General features: G+C 38.8%; 3 protein-coding genes across 4 annotated transcripts; 1 reads left to right on the top strand and 2 right to left on the bottom strand.

The window, feature by feature from the left end:
• Positions 1-11,358: 11,358 nt before the first annotated feature.
• On the bottom strand, positions 11,359-16,142 carry LOC141907331 (palmitoyltransferase ZDHHC23-like). 2 transcript variants are annotated; one of them, XM_074796938.1, is made up of 6 exons: positions 16,077-16,142; positions 15,768-15,936; positions 14,098-14,759; positions 13,687-13,798; positions 13,409-13,585; positions 11,359-13,036 (listed from the first exon to the last, which is right to left on the bottom strand). In XM_074796938.1, the coding sequence occupies exons 2-6, from the start codon at positions 15,929-15,931 to the stop codon at positions 12,787-12,789; spliced, it is 1,365 nt and encodes a 454-aa protein (XP_074653039.1). In that variant the 5' UTR covers positions 15,932-15,936; positions 16,077-16,142; the 3' UTR covers positions 11,359-12,786. The 2 variants fall into 2 exon arrangements, with proteins under 2 accessions (XP_074653039.1, XP_074653040.1); XM_074796939.1 differs by lacking the exon at positions 16,077-16,142 and adding an exon at positions 15,641-15,696 and having other exon boundaries at positions 15,768-15,839.
• Positions 16,143-16,778: 636 nt separating this feature from the next.
• Positions 16,779-23,051, bottom strand: LOC141907201 (endothelin-converting enzyme homolog). Its single transcript, XM_074796781.1, has 21 exons — positions 22,502-23,051; positions 21,648-21,719; positions 21,205-21,363; positions 21,018-21,101; positions 20,704-20,909; positions 20,422-20,598; positions 19,972-20,055; positions 19,749-19,891; positions 19,566-19,665; positions 19,339-19,467; positions 19,118-19,216; positions 18,952-19,029; positions 18,720-18,823; positions 18,475-18,536; positions 18,323-18,371; positions 17,935-18,002; positions 17,673-17,800; positions 17,526-17,591; positions 17,322-17,417; positions 17,017-17,093; positions 16,779-16,925 (listed from the first exon to the last, which is right to left on the bottom strand). Exons 1-21 carry the CDS (start codon positions 23,049-23,051, stop codon positions 16,826-16,828), a joined length of 2,631 nt encoding a protein of 876 aa, XP_074652882.1. The 3' UTR covers positions 16,779-16,825.
• A 720-nt stretch (positions 23,052-23,771) lies between these two features.
• On the top strand, positions 23,772-24,797 carry LOC141907202 (RYamide receptor-like). The gene has a single exon (XM_074796782.1). It carries the CDS (start codon positions 23,772-23,774, stop codon positions 24,795-24,797), a length of 1,026 nt encoding a protein of 341 aa, XP_074652883.1.
• Positions 24,798-25,558: the final 761 nt, after the last annotated feature.

Here is a 25,558-nt window from a genome sequence, read left to right on the forward strand (position 1 = left end):
CACCGGATATGTTATCGATGAAGGAGGACTCGTAAAACTCATCGAATGACCAATAATGTCGTACGCGATTCGACCACCAACCTTCCGGTCGCAGTTCATTGTCGAGCAGTCGCGAACTTATCGGACCTAGGAAAAACCACGAAAGATACGAATCATCACAGAACTGATTTTACAATTTGTCTTAAGCCGGACGAAGGTCGACCTTGCGATGCGACGCGATCGTCGCTGGCGTTCGCAGTGAGTCGCGTCGCAGTGAGTCGCAAGCCGTCGCAAGGCCGACCTACGCCCGGCTTTAGAATCGTCCAGATGGCTAGTAATTGTCGGTACCTTTTTTCTTTTGACATATTGTACCTAGAGGCTGGCTGTCACAACGAACTTTCGTCATCTTGCCAATGGAGCTCAGTAACACACAGTTCTCTTCACTGGCGCTCCTTTCTACTCGAGAGGATGGGTCCCTTACGATATCTACTACTCCGAAAAATAGTTGTTTGCTACCATCCCGGGCTAGGTAGACTGTCTTATCGGACGTTTTGGCCCAGTCTAAAGATATAAAAAAGTTGCTTTTTATGAGGTAAGCAATACAGAACATCCGTACAACATAGTCTATTTTACCTATGAACGTTTGGTCAATATTTTCCGCCAGTATAATTTCTGACAGGAACATAAGTTCTTCAACGTTTCTCGGCGATGCGACTTTAGCCTCGTCTAGTTTGGCGCATTCTCTATCGGCAGTTATTCTATCGACACGGGATTTCACCATGAAGTAGCAGTAGGATTCAAATTCGACCCAACCATCAGGACACGGATAGTCTGAAAAAGGATTGCGCTTTTGAATGGAAGATTGATGATTGATTTATTTGGATATAGATGTGTTGTGTGGTTCTTTCTGCCCGATTACCGATTGGTTCTTGTTGGTCGCAGATGATAAAATCAACTGCGAGTCCAACACGAGTCTCCTGTCGTGGAACAGTTATCTCCGTGCGATTCGTTAAATTTCCCACCAACCGTAACATGCCATTTTTGGTGGATGTTGGACCCTATAAAAACAATATGAGACCGTATAATATGACGAAATCACGGATAATATTAGTTTAATTACATAAGCCCATGTAACAGTTCATGATATAAAATCCCGCATTACAGATGAGAGACGAGTGCAAAAAGTTTCCTTATTAGTTAGTTCATAGTATTCGACATTTCGAATACATTGTCATCTGCACTTATATGACTTGTATCCTGACGATGACGACTCAAATTTACGTGTTTAAAACAATTTTTCATATCTACCTGTAATCGATTTGATACCATTGTTTTTACACCGTTCGGCCAAACATTTTTCACAACCAATGATTCGACGTAATACGTCCTAGAAGCACGCACCACTGGGCGAATTAATAACCCTCGCATATTTTGGAGCTGAAAATTAAAGAAGTTTTTCCATTCTCAACCCGATATGACTTTAAATTAATAATCAGATTTGCATGTGATGCAACTCTTTAACATCGAGGCAGATTATGGGAAGGCTTAACCACCTGAATGAAAAAAGGCAATTTCCAGCTTTGACGGAATGACATGAAATACGAAAATGTTCCCGATTTTACATAATAATGTTTCAAAATAAATGCACTGTATCACGAGCGTTCATGGGATTATAACTAGCACATCTTCATATACGGCAAGGTTGCTGGGAGGCAACATGCTATACTTCTGATTCTAGATATTTCAGGTAATTATTATTTACCTCTTCAGCTATGGATATAATAATAGTGACGTCAGTATTGACAACTCTGTCGGCGACCCACCCAGTTGACCAATCAGATTCGTCCTCGAAGCCACCCAATAACGAATTCGGGTATTTTCCGGATGTCGACACTGTAACTTCTGCTCTCGGTCGCTTTATGTTATTCGTAGTAGAATAAACATTACGACATTGCGAGGATTTCTTTGCATCTGTTGCTGTAAGTGAAAGAGACGGATGCGCGATCATGTACAGTTTCTTCTTTATAATAATGTGCACATTTTTGAACAATCGATTACTTATCATCTCACCTTTCTTATCGTACATACATAATACGTATTTAACATCTCTATCACAACTAGCTCCCACTATGCTTCCATCGTTTTTTAAAGTCATACAGTCATCATCTGGAAATACATGTAATAATTACCGGAATCGATTACTGTAATTTAGTTTCCATAAATTTGACGAAAGGACAACAATGTTAATACGAGATTATCAAATCGTTAACAGTCGGTTTTATAGTTGGAATAGGTAAACATGGTGGATTCTAATGTGCTAATTTTGTGTGAGAAATTGAAAACGATGATTACTTATTGCATGAAACGGATTTGAAAAACTGTAGTCTGTAAAGGTGCCGCCGCCTCCTATGATCTTCCATGGAGTCGCCGGATTTCCATTTTCCCGCCAAGCGCCGAGCCAAACCCTAGAATAATTTTATTAGATTAAATTTCAAAATGGAAATAGTTAGAAATTCTTCACGATTTCAAACCTGATCATATGTATATAACATAATTTTGATTTAACTGCAGAGGAGCCACAGTAGGGTAAGAGTGACAAAAGTTTTGATAGTTTGCTGGAAGATACCTGTCGATATTTAATTCTTTTATATAGTCAGTGACCAGCTTTCGTGTCTGTGCCGTTTTCAGCAAGGCCACATCGCCTCCGAGAATCGTTCTGCACATGTTCTGAGCGGTAAAAAGTCTTACTCTTCTTTCTCTCTGGGTTTTCAATAACTTGAAATAAAGTCCAGTGTACGGGTCACGGCGCCCGGCTGAAAATGACAAAAACACGTATATATCATTGAATATCGTGGGAATTACTTTCTTTCTTAACATAAACCTGCCTGAGTTCAAGGAACAGAACGTTAGCTTGGTTTGTGAGCACGCCGATGTCGTGTATGTATCTGATGAGTACGATACACATCCGTTGCTCGATAAGTCTAACGCCAGCACTGCCGGGTGTTGGATGCTGACGTACGGGTTACCGTCTGAAAATCTGCAAAATTGCAAATCATCGATGTGTATTTTGTATTTGCATTGATGATAAGTTATTCTTCTATGTAATACAAACTACGATAAAACTGATTTTGAAAATGTTCACCTCGGTTCTGATTCGGTGACGTATACTCCCGTCCAAGTATGATCGTTCATCGCCTCAACCTGCTTTTTGATTGCTAGGCGGGAGCTGACGAGATTACCCCCAATTCTGCGACACCAAAACTCAGCTTCCAACCACTGCAATCTTGCTCCTATCCTCGTAGTAGTTTCTGCCGAAAATTCGGCGGCTACGTCTGAAAACATTAGGACTTTTAACTGTTAATTGATAAGAAAGAAGATTATTTAAACAGAAGTAAATTCAACTCTCTACATTGTAGAACATATTTTAAGGAGTCATGCGTTCTTACCTTTGATATAGCGATTTCTATTGTCATTTATGGGGATAGACATGATTTGTTTTGTTATTTAGCACTGATGATTATCATGATATATCATAATCATTAAATGATTATGCTCATGAATATATTGTTTGCAATATATTAACACGAGATGATAATGGGTTTGAAATATACCGAACATGTTCTTACCATTCGGGCAATATTGTTTGATGAATGCAGTTGAATTAGCCGTCGACGGCTTCAGATTAGGCCGTGGAGAAATAGTCGTGGCGCATGATCCGCTTGAGTATTGAAACCCGGTGCAAGTTGCTGCATTCGCGCATTGCTCACGACACGTCTTCTTATCGATAATCGTCGGTGTTCCACTTATCGATAAGATATGATGACGTATTTCCCGAAAGTTATTCACCGATTTACAAATTTCTTGGTTGAAATCGGTATTTTCTGTATAAAGAGACACGTGGTTGAGATATACGCACGAGAGAAATCCCACAATAAATATTCAGCCGAAGATGAAAAAAACTTCTTGAATAGAAGTGTGAAAACTATGACCAATGTTTCAGCTAAAACTGTTAATTATGTACTTCGATTTAAACAAAAACAAAAAAAAATTCTGTAAACTCGACCGCCGATCACACAACTATATCTGTACTTCGATTTCCGATTTCAAAAACACCTTGTTTCGCTCCCGGCAGGTGTGTTGGGTATATGTAAGGGACACTAAATCGAAAAATCAAACGAAATTTTCCAGCCAAATAAATAACAGAGACAATCCCTATTTTAAGATAAAAAAAACTGTTGGCCATCAACAGGCGTACGTGCTTAAGATATACAGGATATCGACGAGGTCATGGTGGAGCTATTCGAAAAGATGAATGATTGTGGAATGAACCTCAAACCTGTATATTTGCTGTCTACATCTCGTATCCACATTTTGAAATGTCTGCTTGCTACATCTGTAATCCAGGACACCAAACTATCGTTTTTACTGAACAGCGTTCCTGCATATTCACAAGTCGAATTGAAATCGTCAGCAGTTGTTATCATTCTGTAGAATAATGCAACATTTACTATAATTTCTTTATTCATACCAGACTCTAAATAAAGATTTGATATAAATCAAAACACTCACCCGGCAGGTACTACCAGTCCATTGGCATCTGTGATATTTTTTGAGACTGTATATGGTTTCGTTTGACTGATACCGAATCCTGGTTTTTGGTAATCCCACGAATTGAATATGCGGGTCAATATGATGTCATGATTGATAGGGTTTGCTGGTTCGATGAAACGTCCATTTGGTTTGGGGTGGGTCCATATACCACCATAGAAACTATTGCAACAGCAGAGAAATACGAGCAAATTAGAATCAAATAAAGCGTTCATAACGTTTTTATCTATTTTCAAAAAGGTTGGGGCTATAGAACCGTCTTATCATAAATAATCAGTTATAAAACTTACCCAGATTCCAATTCTATCAGATATTGAAACGATGATACACCAGGACTCGGGGTAAGCAAAGGTTCCAGGCCGGTATGATTGGTCGTCAAAATATTATGTGAACCAGCTGTAAATAGGAAATGATAAAGTATTCGATATTTTGCAATCACGATATTTGTATGAATTAATGCGCATTTACCTAAGAACAGGGTCCAATCTCCGCCGTAACGATACATGTCGCAGTAAACACGTGTCCAACCGATTGTTGCGTTTTCCAGCCAATAGTATCCTGTAGATATCGCGAATCTATCTTTGAACATTCTATAGACATCCGAACACTTCTGAGGTACTAATGTGAAGATCAAACATGAAGATCAGATTCAGAATGTACCTTTATTCTCCTGGGTCCAGTTCCACAGTTCTGAGTTAAGATTTGACCCTGGGTTAAGACATTGAAAATGAACTAACTTTAACTCAGAGTTAACTCTCTCACAACTGTGGAACTGGACCCTGTAGTTTATACTTCAACAAATAAACCGAAGTCTCTATTTTACTCATGAACTTTTTGTTTTGTTTCTTACACTTTCTGTCTTCAATGAGTCTCCATTTAACGCCTGTAACACTACCCGTTCCAACCATTTTAGACACTGGATTCGTCCCAGTCACGATTGCTCGATTGGCTACGTCAAACCATGGTAACGCGTCATCCGGCCATTGCTCGTAATTGTTCACTTGAGATTTTGATATTGAAACTTGCGGGTCGGCACTCGTGCGTACAATCTTTAACATATTTGATGCGGAAAACTGTGAAATTATTTTCTCACCATCTTTCAAACCTGAGATTGTGTACTGCAAATAAAGCATTGATTTATTCAATTGACTTTCTCATGATTAACGGAATTGTTTGAATAATTGTTTTTCTTATCAATGTAAAATCCAACCTGAAATGTTCCCTCGTTGCCACCATACTTAATATCATCTGCCATCATGAATATTGAATAATCACCCTCGGCCGACATTGTTGGATAATCGAATATTTTCTTTATTTCTGCCCAAGGTGAAGTTGTCTCTGCCGCCAGTATCAGGGTACTCGCTGACTTCTGACGCCTTGAAATTCGACAGTGTACCGCCACATTTCGCCCACGAATTTGGACATTTTGCGCACTCGTCTCGAAATTGTGCGCTACTCTGCCGTTGAGTGCCATATTGGTAATGAAAATATCGTTACAGGATGATGGATATTCTAAAGAGATTGCCACTATATGATTATAATTTTGACAGTTCATCTCGTTGGTTTTTCTCTTCACGGTTGAAATTACCTGAAATCTGTTTTTCTCTTATCCAAATATGAACCCGGTATCTGCTGGGCACTAGCAACTTTGTACCTAAGTACAACTTGTTTTGTACGACGCGTAACATTCTCAAATCAATGTTAGCAAAAGTTGATCGAAATTCATCAGACATGTAAACAACTTCAATCGAACCTTGATTGTCGAAAACGCTGTTCATACCATACGAAGTGCTAGCTTTCGCTATCAGAAACTGTTCGGTATTCAATTCAATACGAAACTGTAAAAGCCATTAGTTAGAACACATTTTGGAACTGCTCGAAAAAATGACTGATAGCAAGATTAATTAAATGTACGAGAGCTTAGCTCACCCACCTCAAACTCATTCCCACAACCACTAGCAATGATTTCTTTAGATAACCCCAATATGGAATATTTATCGGTGATAGTGACTGTCCCGGTGTTGGCGAAAGCTGCCGCGTTCTGCCATTCTTGAGTCGGTGGCGCCGACAAAACCAACGTCCACCCACCGCCGTGACGTTTCATGTCACAAATCACCCGATGGATGTTACCGTCGACTGTGATCTGGTAAAATCCATCGCGCGGGTGCTGGTCTAAGTACGAGCGCGTCATGAAATCGTTACAAGATGTGTATATCGAGCCTTCGAGAAGAAAACAGGCGCAAAATGATTAAAATCGGACTGAATTTCAGTTTTAACTAATCTGGTCGAAATTATATGTATCAATCGCGTCAAATCAATCGATACGTTTGTTTACGCGCGAGCCATTTGATATATCGTATGTACCTGTTCCGGGTGATGGTGGCGGATATCCGATCGTTGCAGCGATCTTTCGCGGTAGATCTCTCGTCAAAGTTGGACTTGACAATTCGAATGATCTCCATGTAATACCGTAATCATAAGCAGCAATATTTAATTCCAACTAAACGTGGAATCAACAGAACGAATCATAAATAATCAGAATCCGTTATTTGGCAAAATCGGCGCAAACTTTGCCGGAAATAGAATTCGACATAGATTATTTCTAAATTCAAATAAGACTTCGATCAATTTGAATTCACATTTAAAACCGATACATTACATACATACCGACGTAAGAGACAATGCGATACTGCTCGTTACTTTCACCGATGAAATATATTCGAACTCCACTGGACATCGGAAATAAACAACCCTATAAACAATTACGAACGAAGTTCCTTTATTACAAACGACTCAAATAGATACACAATAACACGCGTGAAAAGATATATGAAAAGGGGACGGAGTTTCGTGAAAAATCGAACTAATTTCGGCTTAGGTTTACTCAAATTAGCGATCGTTTGAAAGCTAAGTTTCTATTTTCATTGTGTCAATACGGAGCGACGTAAAATATGAGATTTAGAATAAATTAAAAAAATCATCATAAATGACATATATAAAGACCCCTAGTGACCCAATGGCTGTGAACACATTGGCTGTAGCATGAAAGTTTTTTTTTTGTGGAGCTGGAGGACTCGGACACATACTGGACCTAGGTTCTGTGTTCATTTGGAATGGCGATTCGATCGACAACCATAAACTGTCTCGATTTTGCTATCGTTGTGACTTTCACGTCGAATGATTCCCGATAAAACCAGAGAGATAATGATCGTTTTGAATGATTGCAAAAATGAATTATTCAGGTAAAACGCGCTATTGCCCGTTACTGTACTCCAGTTATGAGGTTGACAACCATAAACTCGATTTTAATAATTTAGTATAAACTGTTTAATAGTGAGGAAATAAACACTCCAATGCACTCAAATTGATTGAATTTGACTGTCGGGTAGCCTGAAACTCAATCTGACTGTCTTATTGATATACATGTAACAGCGCACCATGTCAAGTTCATTAATGATACCCCTTGCTCCGTGAGAATAAAACACCGAACTAGATTTGCAGCAAAATTTTTAATAACACGTATGCATCTAACACGTATGCGTATAGGAAACCCAGACGGACTGAATCGCCACGAGGTTACTCAGTGGGCGGAGTTCAACAAGTGATAAGAAACGTGTTTGGAACACGTGATAAATAAACTACGCTGGCTCTCATAAAACATTTTATCTCCTAACGTAAATAAAATTCCTATTGGGAAACAATTGATTTATCGTTATTACAAATGTAATAAGTCTATTATTTAATAAGTTCATGATTTTCAGTTGACAAAAATATATTACCGGGCAACATTCACAGTAGAACCTTATCTTGGAGTTTGAATTTTCTAATTTTACTTTTCATAATAGAAATCATATCAATATATATATGTATGTTAAAGGGTACGGTTAGAAAATGTTCACTAATGATTCGCAAATTTTCAGTTAGATTCGTCATCAGATGAAGAGGTTAATTCATTAATCACTTCCATCTCGGAAGTTACCGCACTCGAATGGCGTATCAGATCGTACCGAAAAGTATGATTTTACCCACGAGATTCAACATTTTCTGATCTCTGATTTCGGCCTCTTTCATATCTCCGTGGAACTTTTATGTATATAACATACCATTCAAGTTGTCCTGCTGACGTTACACTAATCGGGCTCGTTGGTATATGACAGCATAATCTAGGATAAGATGTGTGTATAGTGAACTCCATTTCAAATGATGGTAGCGCCGGTAGTGACGGCGCACTTGTCAACGTACCCCTCATCTTGTTGATGTGGGCATCTGGAAACATAGATAGACGGAAGTAAAGAACAATTCTAAATTCTAAAGAAGATGCTCTAAATTCGCTCAATGCAAGACTTGAATAGATTCGCAGAAGGCAGCAAACGTGGTTTGATGTAAAACTGACATGGTTGATTTACCCGCACTATCGGTTGCAAACATTTCGGCTTCGATCTTACAAACATCAGGAGTGGTATCAACGCTTGCTGCGAGAATTGTTTGGATGACCTACACATTCACAAAATTTATGCAATCATTTTGCGTCCAAAAAGAATATTCGTGGTAGAATCAGTATTAACGGTGATGATACATTTATAAAATCTATCCAGAAACACAGGAGTGAATAATAAATTTACCGTAATAAATACTAATATCCTCTTCTTAAATACGTCAAAATTCATATCGAACGATTCCGTGTTACTGGGCTATTGGATTTCCGAAATTTGGAGCCGTTAAGAAATTAAAAGCTGTTCATCGCCCACATTTTGTTCAATACCGGTTGATGATTTGGCTGCGAATCAGCCGTATCCGCGCGACCGAAGATGATTCAGAACGCGCTGCTGCTGATGATCAATGGTTTCATTATCGCGCTAAACATTATATCTATATGAATGATTGGATTATATCATATCAAATAAAAACTGAAAGTATAATGAATTCCAGAAATCTATTGAAAATGGGAAATATGGGGATAAGTCGTTTGTTCATTTAATGATCGTTCGTCCCCGTGTATGATATATGAATAAGGCTACCGAATACAGTGCCTTCGTTTCTATGTCCTATTAGAAATTAAGGGGCGAAAGTGTTGCTCCCTTTTCGGTGAAACAGGGCACCTTCAAAATCGCTGGTAATGGGCCCGATAAGACCTTCTTGTAATTAGAGAATGACACGGTATTGTTTGTGAATAGACCACCTGACCCCTCGCCACACAGTGTCACTGAACAGACAAACTTCCCACCAATGACCATCGCCGCGGCTCAGTCATGTAGTCTTAAACGTGGTGTTTCCAATGCTGATGGTCTCGAGTTCGAGTCCGCGCGGAAAGACTATCATAACAGTTCAGGATTCAGTATTCGTCTTGGTCGCATTAAAATGCTGTTTTTAAATCTCTTTTTGAATAATATACGGTCTAGTTTTATCTAAGCGACGCTCCGAAGCGTAAAAGCTTTTGGAATAGATAAGAGAACTGTCTAGCGAACTGTCATGACTACGGGCTTTGTGCCATATTTCAAGATTTAAATTTCAAGAGTGCTACTATGTGGTTCATCGTGAGAAATTGTCGTTTAAGTAGGAGTAATTTAGGTCATTTCAACGCAATGAATTCACGTATATAATGAACATACGAATTTACCCGTCTAAACGTATTCAGTTTCAATACGATGCGTCAATGCTTCACGTTGTTATTATCTACGTATCTGAATAATTTATACAGAAGTTCAACCTATGCCGATAGAATCGGTACATCGATCTAAAATAACAACCATTGTCTATCCACATCAGAAAATTAGCTGAACCGACATAAAAGAAAAGTCCAATAAATAAACAATGAGATGAGCTAAAAACAGGCTATTAAATGAAATAAAAAGATTTTGCTCGAATTTGTGTTAACTTCGCCCGGACAGATATACAAAACGCTTATACAATGTATATATGAGTTTCCTTTCCCCTGTCTGAACAGAATTATACACTACAAAATCCTATCATTATTTTTAACAGTAAACACCCCATTTCATTTCAGTTAGTGTCGATATTTCAATGGTCACTTGCGCGAAAAAACGAAGTTTAAAGATCATTATTGTATAAGCAACGACATAAAAACCAATACGCTTCAACCATTGGCGCTTCAATATAACCCAAGCAGATACCTGAAACAATCATGTATAATTTGTATAATTGCAAACAAAGTTTCCAATATGCTAGATTCCCCAGCGGTATTTGCCAATCTATTTGTTATAATGAATTTCACTATAGAGGCCAACGGGGAAACAGGGAACAACATTCATTGCAAATGAAGTCGCAGGCCAAGTGAAAAAAGTCATCCATCAGTAGGTAGAGGACTTATCACCTAGTAAGCATTTATATTTTGAAAATTGCCGGAACGTAGTTACTGAGATCAGATGCCATGAAAAGTCACTAAAATAAGTCTAAATTTTCGAGATCTTCTGGAGAGAACCTCAAACAGACCCTATAACGGTCTTCGCACCACGCCGGGTATAAAGTATAGTTGGCCTATTTTTCTGCTCAGCCCTTACAAGAAATCCTAGATCCACCAGTGGCCAGAAGGGCTTAAAATTTCATAGTTCATGTGACGTAAACATCTATATGCCCAAATAGTACTTTTTCTGACCAACTTGGACAATATCCAATCACGCATTTGCTAAATTCAGGCTTCGCTTAATACGGAAAATCTTGGTCCTAGTTTGGTGATGTTTACTGTATCTTGAGAGATAATCCTTCAAACCAAACCCAAAACAACCGATTCTTTTAATCAGCAAAAGTCCCGAGGTGCTTTATTTATGAACGCAATCACTCAACATTGATAGAAAAATCGTACAAGAATATATTACGCATAGAATGACGATCAATACTGTATTCATCAGACAGTGCATAAATTATAAATCATAAATACAAAAAACAAAACAAAAAAAACACGTGTTAGCGGTTTACAATTCGTTAGTGCCACTATCATGAACAAATTTACAATACGAATGTAAAAAACACGATTTCAGGCAAAAATAATGAATAAACACAAATTTTCAAATGGAATAGAACAAAAACAATGAGGGTCCCTTGAAGAGCGATGCCGAAACATCGCGTCATTTTATTTCAATTTGACCCCTATTTTCTAAATTTTCTATTTTGTAACTCAAGAGTGAAATCTTAACTCGGAATTGTGGAACCGGATCCAGACTATTTACTAACGAACACTAGTAGCGAACGTAGACCTACATAGAGATGTAGCAAAATCTGATTTCAAAATACGACATAAAACGTTGTGCTTTATATTTTGGCAATCATTGTTTAATACTGATCGAAATAGTCTCCACAGTCAGTTGTGTTGGTGCAACCCACCGCGGAGAAAGTATCTCTGCAAAATCAGCATGTCTCAGGGTTTCACCCTAAGCCAGGACTAGATGTGAGTAAGTAAACTTCAGTAAAAAACATAATTCTCATGGCTCATTTATATATACGAAACCATAAGGGTTATCTATAATCATTTACAAACTATTCACAGATGTACAAACAAAATATCCGCCCTCGGCAGGGATTCAAACCTGATGGCATCGCCACACTCAGCTACAGCACGAAACCCTGCCACACTAGGGGCAAATTTCACAAATAAACTGCACACTGAATAAAGCATCATGGACCCAGTAGGATCAACTGAATACATCTAACTTTTGAGCACAAAAATAGTTTTGTTCAGGGATTTGCAATAACGTACTCTATAAAGATGAAATCTTGGTGCACAACATCCCGGTGTAGTAAGCATGGTCAAATATGGTATTTCTCCATAACTCGCTAGCCCCTGGATAAACACGTCAATAAATACTAAGTTTGTTCTATAAGTATGTTCTTGATAATGATGTCACTGTGAAAACCCTTCAGCATCCAACATTGAACATGGACACTAAAGGGCTTTTCCAGTGGACGTCAAAATCAAGAAAGGTCAATCATCGATTAATAGATTTAAGATAACGACATCATCTAAGTTTTGCCTTGGGCTATTCAAGCAAGGTTTCATACCGTTGTGAGTCGCGATGCCATCAGGTTCGAATCCCTGCCGCGCAGGATGCAACAATATATTATTCATCATTAAGAAATCTTTCTATTCATGGAAAACTGGAACTGTGAAAGATACCGCATGGTCCCGAAACTACAAATGCGGCGAGAATACCGGTGTCCCGAAGTCTCGCACATTGCAATATCGTTTTAAATGATGTGATCATCCGCTATCGAACGCTGTCCTTTCAGAAATAAACGCCAATTTCTAAGCACGCCGTAATTGTGCGAATTTCTGAACGCGAAAAACTGACATTTCGTCGTGTGATTGTTACGAGCTCGGTGGTGTTCCTGTTGCGTAATGTTCTGACTGATGAATATTGACTGGATGATAACACCGCAAAGCACCACTGCGGTTCCAATGATCGCGTACACTATTCCGACAAATGCAGACGCAAATCTGTAAAGATGAGCAAATCGATTATGTTACAGTTAAAGTCGTCATATCATTTAAGTTGTCCCTTAAAAGTCCCAACATCTCCTTCAAGAGTCACAACTTAAATATTATAGCGAAATTCTGATCCAGTATCTTAGTGCAATTCAGGATCCAGTTAATTACTATATTTCAAGAGAATCCTGATCCAGTATCTTAGTGCAATTCAGGATCCAGTTAATTACTTTATTTCAAGAGAATCCTGATCCAGTATCTTAGTGCAATTCAGGATCCAGTTAATTACTATATTTCTAGAGAATTCTGATCCAGTATCTTAGTGCAATTCAGGATCCAGTTAATTACTATACTTCAAGAGAATCCTGATCCACCGAGACTCACCGTATATCTGCGTATAAGAACCGACAGTCGTTGGCGTAGAGAAACCAACCATTGTACATCTCTGGAGTGCAAATAGACGTCAGCGATATGTGAGATCCGTAAATACCGAGTATTACACATAAAACCATACAGAAATAGAATGAGCGATGATTATGTTCACCTATACAACAATCCAACCTGCAATAAAAAATACATACCATCATTCCCAGATAGAAGTAAAACAGAATAGAGAACGATTCTTTTTTCAAATGAACAAAGCTTTTTCACGGAATACAAACCATATACAATGATGATCGCGTACATTTACGCATACATTACAGACTGTACAATGACTAGACCGTAGTTTCTTCAGGCGTTTACAGTCGTCGCACCAATTAGCCGGGTTACCGTCTAAAAATCAAGAAAACACTGGTATCCGTCAGTCTATCGATTGCACAGATAGTTTACAATATAACTGGGCTTCGCTATTGAACATAAAATGGGAGGCAGTTGCTTGAATTTTGGTTTACATGTACCACTACATTTACAATCCAGTTTTAATCATCACTATCAACTGCTTAACTTAACCAAACTTTCCAGCAACAGGTCCCGACAGGGGGGCTTATTACATGGTGGAGTCTTAAGTCAAAGATTTATAAAAGAAGCCTGTAACAAGCCCCTGTGCGCCCCGGGGCTGCTATCAATTCTACCTTTAATCGGCCTCGAGTCAATACCATTACTGTTGTGGAAGCGTTTAATACTTTCAGCGTTTTCATGATTGATTTCACTGCTGCCATCATCGTCATCATCGCTTTCATCTTCGACAGTCACCTTCATCACCTCCTCGCCGTCGTCGCCCGAATACATCACGCTGTGAAACTTACGACCGGTACGCGTCGCGCCGGCCGCTGATTGGACGGATGAAGCGCTGCGCTCGTATTTCAACGCGCTCGTCTTACACAAATACACGCAGTATAAAATGGCGCCGGCCAGCGTGACGCAGATTAAATTCTCCCAGAGTAAAATCTCGCGCAACGCGACAATCACAGTCTCGAATACGTACAGCATACAGAACACCGACGTCATACCCCACGAGAAGAAGAACTTCGTACGATACGTTTTGAACCGGCGTTTCCACGTCGAGTGAACGAGCGCGACGAGCGACGTCGCGAACGCCATAACGAACACCGATAACCACGGCCCGTATGCGGCGATCATCCACAGGGTCGGCACGAGAACAACCGGAATTAGAACGTCGAATCGCACTTTAACGGCGCCGGTTCCGAAACACATCGGAAACCGGCAGCGATCGACTACAGCATCGATTATACCGTTCATCGTACCCGGCGACACACTCCGACACGTTATAAATCTGCAAGAGAAAACAACGTTATAATTCAAAAGCACCTCAGAATCAAATACAAATATCAATATACCCTATACAGGGTTCTTACAGATCAGGGAATCCAAAAAAGACCCTTGATAAAAGCTCCCCTTTTTGAATTGAAACGTATCCTCAGTGGGGGTTGTTTCCTCTCTCTTATGCCACTCATTACTAGCAAGAACAAGAAACCAAAAACTCAAATACCCTGACTTTCAAGAATCGATTATGTTACAGATACAGAGAAGGATAACCTGAATTCCCCGACCTGTAAGAACCCTGTATTGTCTTAAACTTTGGATGAAAGTTTGTCGGGACATCTGAGTTCGTTATTATGAGGTTGCACTGAATTTGAAACAGTCGGATGCTCTATGGCACTTACAATAAAATATACATTTGAACGAAATATTCCAGCTACTTAAAATTATATTTCTAGCCTTCTAACTAAAAACATTTAATGGCTAGGACCCATTTCCACAGAGTAGAGTTTTGACTCAAGAGTTATAAATTTCGACTCATTTCAACTCACAACTGAGGAACTGGATCAAGGGGTCAGTAGCTCAAAAGTTGGGTAGGGTTGACAAATACTATGCTCACAATGCAATTGTTCCACCAGTTTACTCCAAATGTCTTTTGAGCCACTGGCTCTTAAAGCTTGCAAGAATTTCTTAAAAAGAATCAGTAATTTTGGGTAAAACATTCCACAAAACAAGTATGAATACACAAATCATCAAAAGCTGCGAAATTTTACATACTACTTTCGAGTAAGGTCTGCCCCCAATGGAATTTGAAAACTGAAATTTCTTAAATATTCATAATGAAAGCAGGAATGAAAGTAATTCTCATGCAAAGACAATGTGTGTGTAGCATACCTGAAAATTATAGAAACCCAATTACTGATTTGTAGAATCACAAAGCACATCTTTCCCTAAAATTAGTAAGATGTGGTTTAGGATAATAAATTCAGAACAGGCTTTACTGTGCACCTGTCTGACGTACCTGTCAACTGCCAGGTCTAACGCTTCACAGTCACAGCAACAAGTCAGAATATGACTCTTCTCTCCACGCTCATTGACGTATTCACAACAGCACAACAATTCATCATCTTTTACAGCAAAAAATCGCTCCTGAAGCGTCAAAGCTCGACCATATTTGTGCCGCATTAATCCTGAGAAATTGAAACGGAACATGTGGTACCAGATATTTTGATTTACTTGACATTAACCTCGCTAGTAAACCTGAGTATTTCAAATATATTCAATTTAAGAACGGATTTATTGATGGTTCGAGGGAATTTGTCCTACTTACTGTGTGAATTACTGATAAATGGGGGTAAAATACTAGATAGAATATCAAAAATATTTGACAGTGAGAATCGCCTGAAACGCCGTCTAGCGACAAATATGGACCGGCGTGCAGGTTATGTCAGTTCTTGACCATCTCGTGCTGCCGCTATATATAACATTGACGGTGATTATGTGAACCAGGGAAGTGTGTGAACTAAGTGGACAAAACGATATTCCTTCTGTGGCACGCGACGAGTTAGTTCAACATTTGATTTTAATCTTAACTGTTATACGCACAAAATAGCCTTTCTATTAGGCAGTAACGACCGTGAAATCATGAAGTTCAACAGTTTATTTCTGTTTTTTGTATAAGAAACTTGAAATTGTTTGGTGTACTATACCGATTGAATACTCTGTATTTTTCATTGTTTTGTAACTTGTAATTATTTTCGTTCCTTTGTATCCCATTTTCTTTCTGTTTGTATCTTTATTGTAAACTAATTCGATAATGTTATGTTCGTTAAGGAGCAATAAAGTTTGCACCGTCTCGTAACGGTCAAGATCTGCTACCACTGGTGGTGGGCGGCTGGCTACAGAAAAACTGGAATTCTTGAAACAACGACACTACGAACTTTAACATAACGGGATGCACGATAAAACAGAATAGAATACTTAGAAATATTTGGAAATTTATTTCAGTTAAAATTCACAAGAGAAGCGCCGTTGAAAACATTTTTGGACACTACCATTCAAAGAAAGTGGACCCTGAAATTACCAAACAGAACATTTATGCTCTGGGTTCATTCGACTTCCAATTGGGCAGTTAAACGATTCCGAAAACTGTGGAAAGTTTGATAATGGTCCAATTACTCTGAAAAAGAAACGGCTTATTAGAAAATCGAGCAGCCGGCACTGAGAAACTCTCCGTAATATTGAATGCCTAAATTTTGATTTACACCAACCTGTATTTTCCCGGAGCATGGTGGGATGTAGCAATCATCGACTTCAAATAATTGTCACTATATGAACTGCACCAAATCTAGAAAGAAAAACAACATAGTTTCTGATACAAGCTAAAAAAGATTCCGGACAGATTCTCAAGATCGTTAAGCGTTTTCTGAGCGATGTCAGTAAGTTAAAACTCAGGACCCAGCTCCACAGGACTTCGTGAGTTAGAGATAACTCTGAGTTAAAGTTAGTTTAATTTCAATGAGTTTCAATGAGTCAAATCTTAACTCAGAACTGTGGAAATGCACCCTCTGAATACCTGTGCGTATCGAAGGAAAAATATTTGATTCTGATTGAGCTGTAATCCGGGTAAGGTCGGTTCGACACCGTTACGTTTTACCCACGCTTGATATGCCTAGAAATAAATACGCGCTGAAAACAGTGAATACGACTAGGAAAGAAATCGATGGTTTCTGACGGGCATTTATAGTTTATTATATGTCTTATCTATTTGAAGACTCACAGCGAAGGAAAGTTTGATGGCACCATTATCTGCAATATTTTCTCCATTAGACAAAGCGGCATTCAACTGAAATGATAACAACACGCGTGGTCGATGTGAAAATAGAGACGACTTCAGCGACGAGAAGGTTTTTTCGGTGTTTCATACCCGGAGCCCTCCTGGCAGACGATATTGATTATACTGATCGGCGACGCATTGTGATCTATTTTTCAGCTTGCGCAATGAATCTTCGTCCCACCATTCCGATAGACGACCTTCCTCGTTGAATCTGTGACCTTTTCAATAGAGAAGCACGCTTTGATAACTACACCAGATTTCATCGATGATATGAATGAAATGTATTATTACCATCATCATTATTCAGGAATACTGAGAAATAAATGAAAAAGCTGAGAATTTTTATCACTACCAAAATCGTCGAATCCATGCGTCAGCTCGTGTCCAATGGTAAAACCTATTCCAGCGTAATTCACATAACTGAAATGAATAAATTCGTTTTTCTGTGAATCGGACGCATAAAGTGCGCCAAGATTAAATTGTACACATGAACACGATATCGCGTAAATTCTGCTGATGCATATGCTGTCTGAAATCGAGGTAAAGTAGCCGTTTCATCTTAATGCATAATGATATTCAATTAATGTAATTGGGTCTTTAATCATATTAATCAAAAGGTAAGCTTGCGTGGGCTAGAGCGTGTTCATAAAACGCTACCTTCTATATCGAGATACTCAGATATTGATATGAATTGCATATGGATAACCATGTACGTAAATATTCTAATCATACGTACTTACTTCGGACTGGTTTCCTGAAATAATGGATGAATCATTGCGGCCGTGACAACTAGATAATAAAAAAATTTCAATGAGAAAACATAATACATATATATTCATAAAGTACTGCGCTCAAACGAGAAACATTTCCAACTAAAAAAGGATAATTTTACCCATTTGGTTTTTTGTATGGACTATGTGCGCATTGAGGTTTGCTGGTTGTAACTGCATCGATCTGAAAAATACAATAGACCGGTTTATACCTTGTATCTGACAATGGTTTGAGTTAATTTTCAAACAATACACGTAGCAAAAAGTGTCAAATATTTCTGGCTAGAAAGAAGATGGTCAGATAAACGTCATTCCCTTTTAATTCAAAATCTTAAATCGAAGATACGTGCGAATTTTCTTTTCTTACACATTTCGATCGGTCGGATGGCGAAGATTCTCAAAATATGACCTGATTCTGTTCCTCGCTAAACTGAGGATGTTTTCAAAATATTTTTCCTTGTCGATAACAACCTAGAATCGAGTGAGATACATGCGATACTTGAACAACAATTAGGGGTATATAATAGACTACATGATGCTAGTGTCGTCGTAAATGGCCAGCAAAACGGTGTAATGTGTTAATGACTACCAGTACTCACCCCCGCATAGTCCTTCAGAAGTAACTCGTCATTTAGTATATAATCGTTATAGCCGACCAATGTGACCATTGCGTCCGTCTAGAAATGAGAGAATCACTGCGATGAATGACGTTACTTATAGTTTTATTAGCATCTGCGTCATAAAAAGATTATCATCAATAATTACTTTGGCGACTGCTTTCGCTTTAGTGATCTCGTCAATCCAATCGGCATCTTCTAAAATCTCGATGAATGCAGATTTAATGTAGGACGCCATTTCTTCTACCTAAATACAGTATATGTGACAAACAGATATCGCTATCGATATCGCTTTTCATAGACAGAACATAATTTTCATTAATTATCACAGTGAATCTAGCCGGCGTCTGATTTCAACGTTATGATCACCTTTGTTTTACTTTCTTCGTCAAAATTATCTTTGATGTAAAGTCGACCCACAGCAGACGGCATAGCCGAAGCCGCTTTACGAACACAGTTCAGCCAATCAGGATAATCGTCATTCACTCCAAGCGCCACCTATGTTTGCATAAATTACCTCAAAATATTGAACACGGGGATGTACTTTTAGGAAATATCTAATTCATCATATCGAATATCGGGCAAACTGTACTCACCGCTTCATTAAAACGTCTGGTCGCATTTCTTACAATTGAGGCGCCTCCGAAGCCAAGCATAGACTTAATACCACGCCAAACAAAATAATTGGCTTGCGTTCTGAAATAGTGATAAATTCTTTGTTATCCTGAGGCCAATTGCAATCAAAAACCACCGTTAAGCCCGATCTTAATTGAGTTCACCTTTTAGGAGTATCACGAATTATATCAAGCATCTCGTATAGATTACTGAGACCAATGACAACGATTGATTCGTCAACAGTGAGATTCATGATATTCCCCATCGTTTCATTTACTACCAGGTTCAAGTACATCTTCCAATCAAACTGGAATTGGAACAATTCGAAATTATTTCTGAACTTTCAAAATTTTATTTCGATGATAATGCATAAAATGATAAACTGACCCAGGTTCCAGTCCGCATTTGTAATTCTCCGACGCTTATGCTCAGGAAAGAATCGTAAATATAACTGCGAACTGGTGCTTTAGTCTGCAAATACAGGTTGTTATTTGTAACTAATCACAATATCATCTATATGTACGAGTAAAGATATAATTCCTTATATCATCATTACAGTGGTTGTAAGTAAATCTCTGGTGCAGATAGATCAAACGCCCACGATCTTACTCGCCAAAGCCGGAAATACATCAAATTGTGGCTAGATAGATACAGGAATGAAATGGCTGTTACTAATGCGTTATTCGATTGAAATTGATGCCTGTACAGATGTCCCAATTGATATATAATGATTTAAAAGTTTAGCCTTGATTGATTGGCATCACTGAAGGCCTTGTAATCTACTAACGATGTCCATGAGAATGAGAGTTTCAGTAAAGGTGTCTGTTTGATGCATACCTTAGCGACCTTCGCTTCAAACTCAATCATATCATCAACGTCCGCCGAAACCTGGGCCTCATCGACTTTACCAGCCCCCAAAATCACTGCAACTTCGGTCATGTAGTTCCGGTAAGCGTCGACTTTCTTTTTCTTCAAAAAAGCGTGATGCGGCAGGCCAAGTCTGTGATGCGCTAACTACACATAACAAACAAAAAGGAAGGAAACACGGTAGATATTATACGTAGAAACGATTATACGTGGAATTGACTTATTTCCATCAAGATTTGGAAGTCTACGAACCCTTAGCACGTTTTGCTTAGTATTTCCGTGGTTAGTACTAACAAACGGCTGAAGGAGAGCGTTGGTGGCATGCGCTGCTAATCGCGACATCATTTTCACCAGGTTGAATGAGTTGATATCCCAGTCTTTACCGACTAACAATGGCCATCCACCGAGCGATTTCACAAAATCCAATATCGGTGACAAGCCGCGCAGCTCAATAGTATCTTCATTAGTGCAAAAGATATATATGTGTGAATTATTTTAGAAGTCGTCCAACATAAAAACTGTTTCAATAAAAAAAGTTGAGATGTGTTTATGTGTAACTAACTCACCACGATTCATACACGATGCGTACAATTCTTTAACCATTTTGACGGCCGCGGAATCATTTAACGATAGGGGTTCAGATAGTTCATCTACAAGTTATAGAAATGTCGAATTATATCCGTGCTCGATATCAACCACGGGTAGATTACGTATGGAATTACACGAACAAATGTGCGCCAGGAATTTTCGAACCTCGAAGTGTCTGCCCGATTCTAACGCGCTCTAACACTAATGGCGATATTTGGTTCACTCCGTCGGTAATGGGATTCTCGGTCCAGTTACCACAAGCATATTCGTAAAAGTCGTCGCATGGGTTTACACTTTTGTTCATCAGTTCTTGGAACGAGTTGGCTAGATTTCAAATGAAAGGGTGCATGGAGATTTATAGTAAATCCGTTATCATTACGCCTACAAGTTATGAACAATTTTTTTTCCAGCGGGTTTCTAATCATAAAATGTGTTCAAATTTCCAATTAATTTAATGCTGGTTCAGGCTTATAGAGGATTATGATGGTATGGGCTTAGAGCAAAAACACCAAAACAAAACAAGTTAGAAATGACTGCATTCTGGAATTGATTTATAGTAGGAGAAATATCATTGTTCGCCCGTGAACACGGTGTCTTTGCACACGTACCTAGCTGAATACATTGTTCACTCGTGCAAAAAACATCCGGCATTTCTATCTGATCTTCTACAGTGGGTTCGTCTACAAAATAGAGGATTTTGCGTCGATGACAAAACGTTCTGAATTTGAATCTCTTGAAGATGGTCGTGTGTTACTGTGGGCAGTACATGTTCAGAAATGGCCTCGTGAGAGATGAGCGATCCAATCTACGCGTTAATACTCGCAGTTAAATTATCACGCTCGCGCGGTAGACAGAAAATTGAAGATTAGCTTCTTGTAGTAAATTTTATCTGATCCGGAGCTTGTTTTGTGTTAGTGTAAGAAGAAACATATTTATCACGTGTACCATACTCCTACTATAGACCTACCTCGAAGCGAAGGAAAAATACGATTTCAATTTGCCACTTAGCAAAAACATGTCGTTCGGATCCGTGAAAAAAATGAAAAGTCAGACCCAGTTTTTACAGTTTTCGGTTATGTTTGACTCTATTTAAGATCAGGTCCAGTTTCATGAAAAAGTTCGAAGCTTAAAAGTCAGTTAAGTTTGAACCGTCCTCATCGAAAATGTGAAATAACCAAACGTTAATATACACATCTCATTCTCGTTCCTCAAGTAAAGCCGACCTTACAAATTAATCAGCGTTTACTCAATTTCAACCGGGGTTCCAGTTTCACGAAAAAAGTTCAAGCTTAAAACGGTTACGTTTGAATTGTCGTCATTAACGATATTCGAAGTAAACAAAAGCAATTAAACCAAAAAAGTTTCCATGAAACTGAACCCAGTTTATATTATTTAGATGAGAAGTGGGCCTAAATACATATTTTCAAATTTCATGAGATGCTAATTTCAGAGAAAAACCTACATGGAAGTGACGTCATTTCGTCATCCGGTGCAGATATCTGGTCGTTGATTGGCTGTTGGCTTGAACAGACGACGAAATCGTTGCCATGCGACGATGACGCCACGACGCAGTTATCCGCCGTCGAGGCATTGTATCCTAATTCCACACGCGATTTGGATTCGTTTTCTAAGGATGCAATTGTAGCACCTTCCCGCGATTCATTATCGCTACTGTCCGTAAATGACCGGTAATTTTGATCACTACCGCTGCCATTTTCCAACGCTAAATCATCGCCAATCCCGTGCGAGGTAAAATCTTCCGTTATGTGCCTTTGTTTATTGAATATAGTATCCGTTGACTGCACGGTCTCTGAACTCGCGTTAATACGGCTTCGATTTCGGAATTCTTCTCTACTAACCGATGTATTTTTATCCGCGTCTCGCGGAAGGACGCCGTCTCTCGCGTCGTGCTTTCCTTTTGAATGTCGTATTACGTAACATTGCGCGAGGAAAACATAAAAACTACTAAGCAATATCAACGCTAGAAACGTGTGTTTACTGGTTCCAGCCATAATTCCTATATAGAGTTCTGTATACTATTTACCGTGTGTCGGTTGAGCAGATTTTACATTTAATCTTGTGTGTACTTGAAAATGAGCGTTAGGTCTATGGTACAATTTTATCTGCATCGTAAAATCAGGCTAGTACACGATGTCGAAGAGAAGATACGTAGCGTGTATTTTCCACGAATTCGTATTTTTATGAAGTGTTGAACTCGTCTATATAAACCTTCTAAATGTGCTTTCCTCGTCATTTCTTGGCAGGAGAAATTTCAAAGAAACCATCGAAGAAACCTTAAAATCTAACGTGTCATTTAGATTCATTAGATGTCATGGAGATTCGTATATCCAACGTAAACATTAATTGAATTTGGCCGCTAACGTCTAAACGAGCATAAATAGAATATTCCTTTAACTTTAAAATGTCGTTTCTGAGGCGTTTCATCTTATTTTGATGGTTGGATATTCTGTACGATTTCAACCACGCTGAAATATCTTATCGAAATTTGAAACAACACCTATCAGGGCTATTACGGCTGACTGTGTGCATGGTGTCAAATCAAACATGATACGATGGATGCCATGGGATATGACTCTTTGGCTTGAAAATGACATCTAAGGTGTGTTCCTCGACTCCCTGGTGCGTAGGTTGCTACGCGAATACTTGGTCAAACGCGCATTATGAGACGACGTTGGCAGTTTATTTGAATCTATTCATATCGCTCACAGACGATGCAACCGGCGATGTCTGATATCTCGACGACCGCGGATGGTGTTGTTGAAAATTTTACAAACTCGAGTCAATTTAGCGGGTTAAAAGAAGTGATTGAATTCGACGTCGTTCGTAATGTATTTTACCCGTGTCGCGACATAGCTTTGTTTTTTCTAGTGTTTAGCGGCAACGCTTTGGTTTTACTGTCCATTCTTAAAACCCGAAATCTACAAACATGTACGAACTACATGTTAGCGAGTTTATCGTGTGCCGACATGCTCGTATCGATTTGTTCGTTGTTGAATTTCTTTAAGTGGATTCACCGGTTCAACTGGCTCCAACTATCGGTGAATTACTGTATAGTAGCGATGTTTTTATACGTCGTTAGTCTGACTTCGTCGATGTATCATTTGATAGCAATATCGTTCGATCGGTTTTTAAGTACGAGATGGCCGATCAAATATAGAACGTGTAGAACAACCAGTCATACGGTCGTCATCGTTTGCGTTATTTGGTTTTTGAGCGTTGCCACCGCGATGCCGACAATTTTCGTTACAAACACTACAAATTGTTCGTTCGAGACGTTCTTTAGAAAGGCGCACGTTTTGATGCTGGGATGTATAATGTTGTCAGCGGATTTCATCATCGTATTCGTCTATGGTTTGATCGGTTGCTCGAAAAGGCGCCAAAGACGTCGGGTTGCGGGAATGGTCGCCGCTGTCGACGAGACGTTTCAACAGCGACAAGAAAACAAATCTACAAAACTGCTTTTGAAAATCTCACTAGTTTTTATCGTTTGTTGGACGCCGTTAGGAGTGAGTTGTATCATGTTGAAATATACTACGGAAACATTCGAAAGTTGGTTCTATCCGATACGGGCGGTTTTCCTATTTTTGGCGGCTTCGAATTCCTTCATGAATCCGATAATCTATTGTTGGAATAGCCAGACGTTTAGAGCGGCATTCAAAAGGTTACTGTGCGGCAGGTGCACTTGTTCCCCAAGATCGACAAACATCGTAACATTGACCAATGGGACCAGCTTTTAGTCGAATATCTAAGTTCAGAGACATTTTTCAATGTTTTGTCGGATTTGAAATGAAATGAAAGAGAACTGATTCCTGTTCAATTCGAGACAACGTAGATGCTTTCAAAAGCTTCTCATTGAATGACGTGGATGTTCCTGCAGGTGCGAGAGCTTGACATTAAGGTGGGCGATCTAGTCTAAAGTAATATGAGCTGCGTGTCATATTTACGGTGATATTGATGATATTTCGAGACAAAAAAGTCTTCGGACTACGGAACATTTGTGTTTCTGAATCATTTAAACCGTCGAATACAAAGATATTCTGATGATATAATCTCAATAGAAAGGGGAAACCAGCATAATGTATCCATTTGTTACTTTTGCAGCTTCGAGCACGTATTGTAAAAGAATATATAAATAGCTAGAGTTTCATTGATATGAATTAAGTTACATCAACAAGGAAAAAAGGTAATTTCAGCTATTTTCTATTTGCCGACGTTGTACTTTCATTCATCTGATATTAGATGTTAGATATAGTACCGTAACTATGATTTCACTGTTTATGATACAGTTGTTTATTTCGTAATTTCATTAAATGGTCGTATTCTGTAATTTCCCAATTTACTCAGATTTTGTCACGCTATTAATCACGTTAAAAGATAGATACAGTAATATCAAAAGACTGTCAATTCAGATTGCGAGGAGCGGTCCACGAATATTGCAAGTGTTTTTTTTTTCACTTTTAACTTCTTCCGATATGTAGGATGAAACTTTCAATAATCA

This window comes from Tubulanus polymorphus, chromosome 6, assembly GCF_964204645.1.
Source record: "Tubulanus polymorphus chromosome 6, tnTubPoly1.2, whole genome shotgun sequence".
Lineage (NCBI taxonomy): Eukaryota > Metazoa > Nemertea > Palaeonemertea > Tubulaniformes > Tubulanidae > Tubulanus > Tubulanus polymorphus.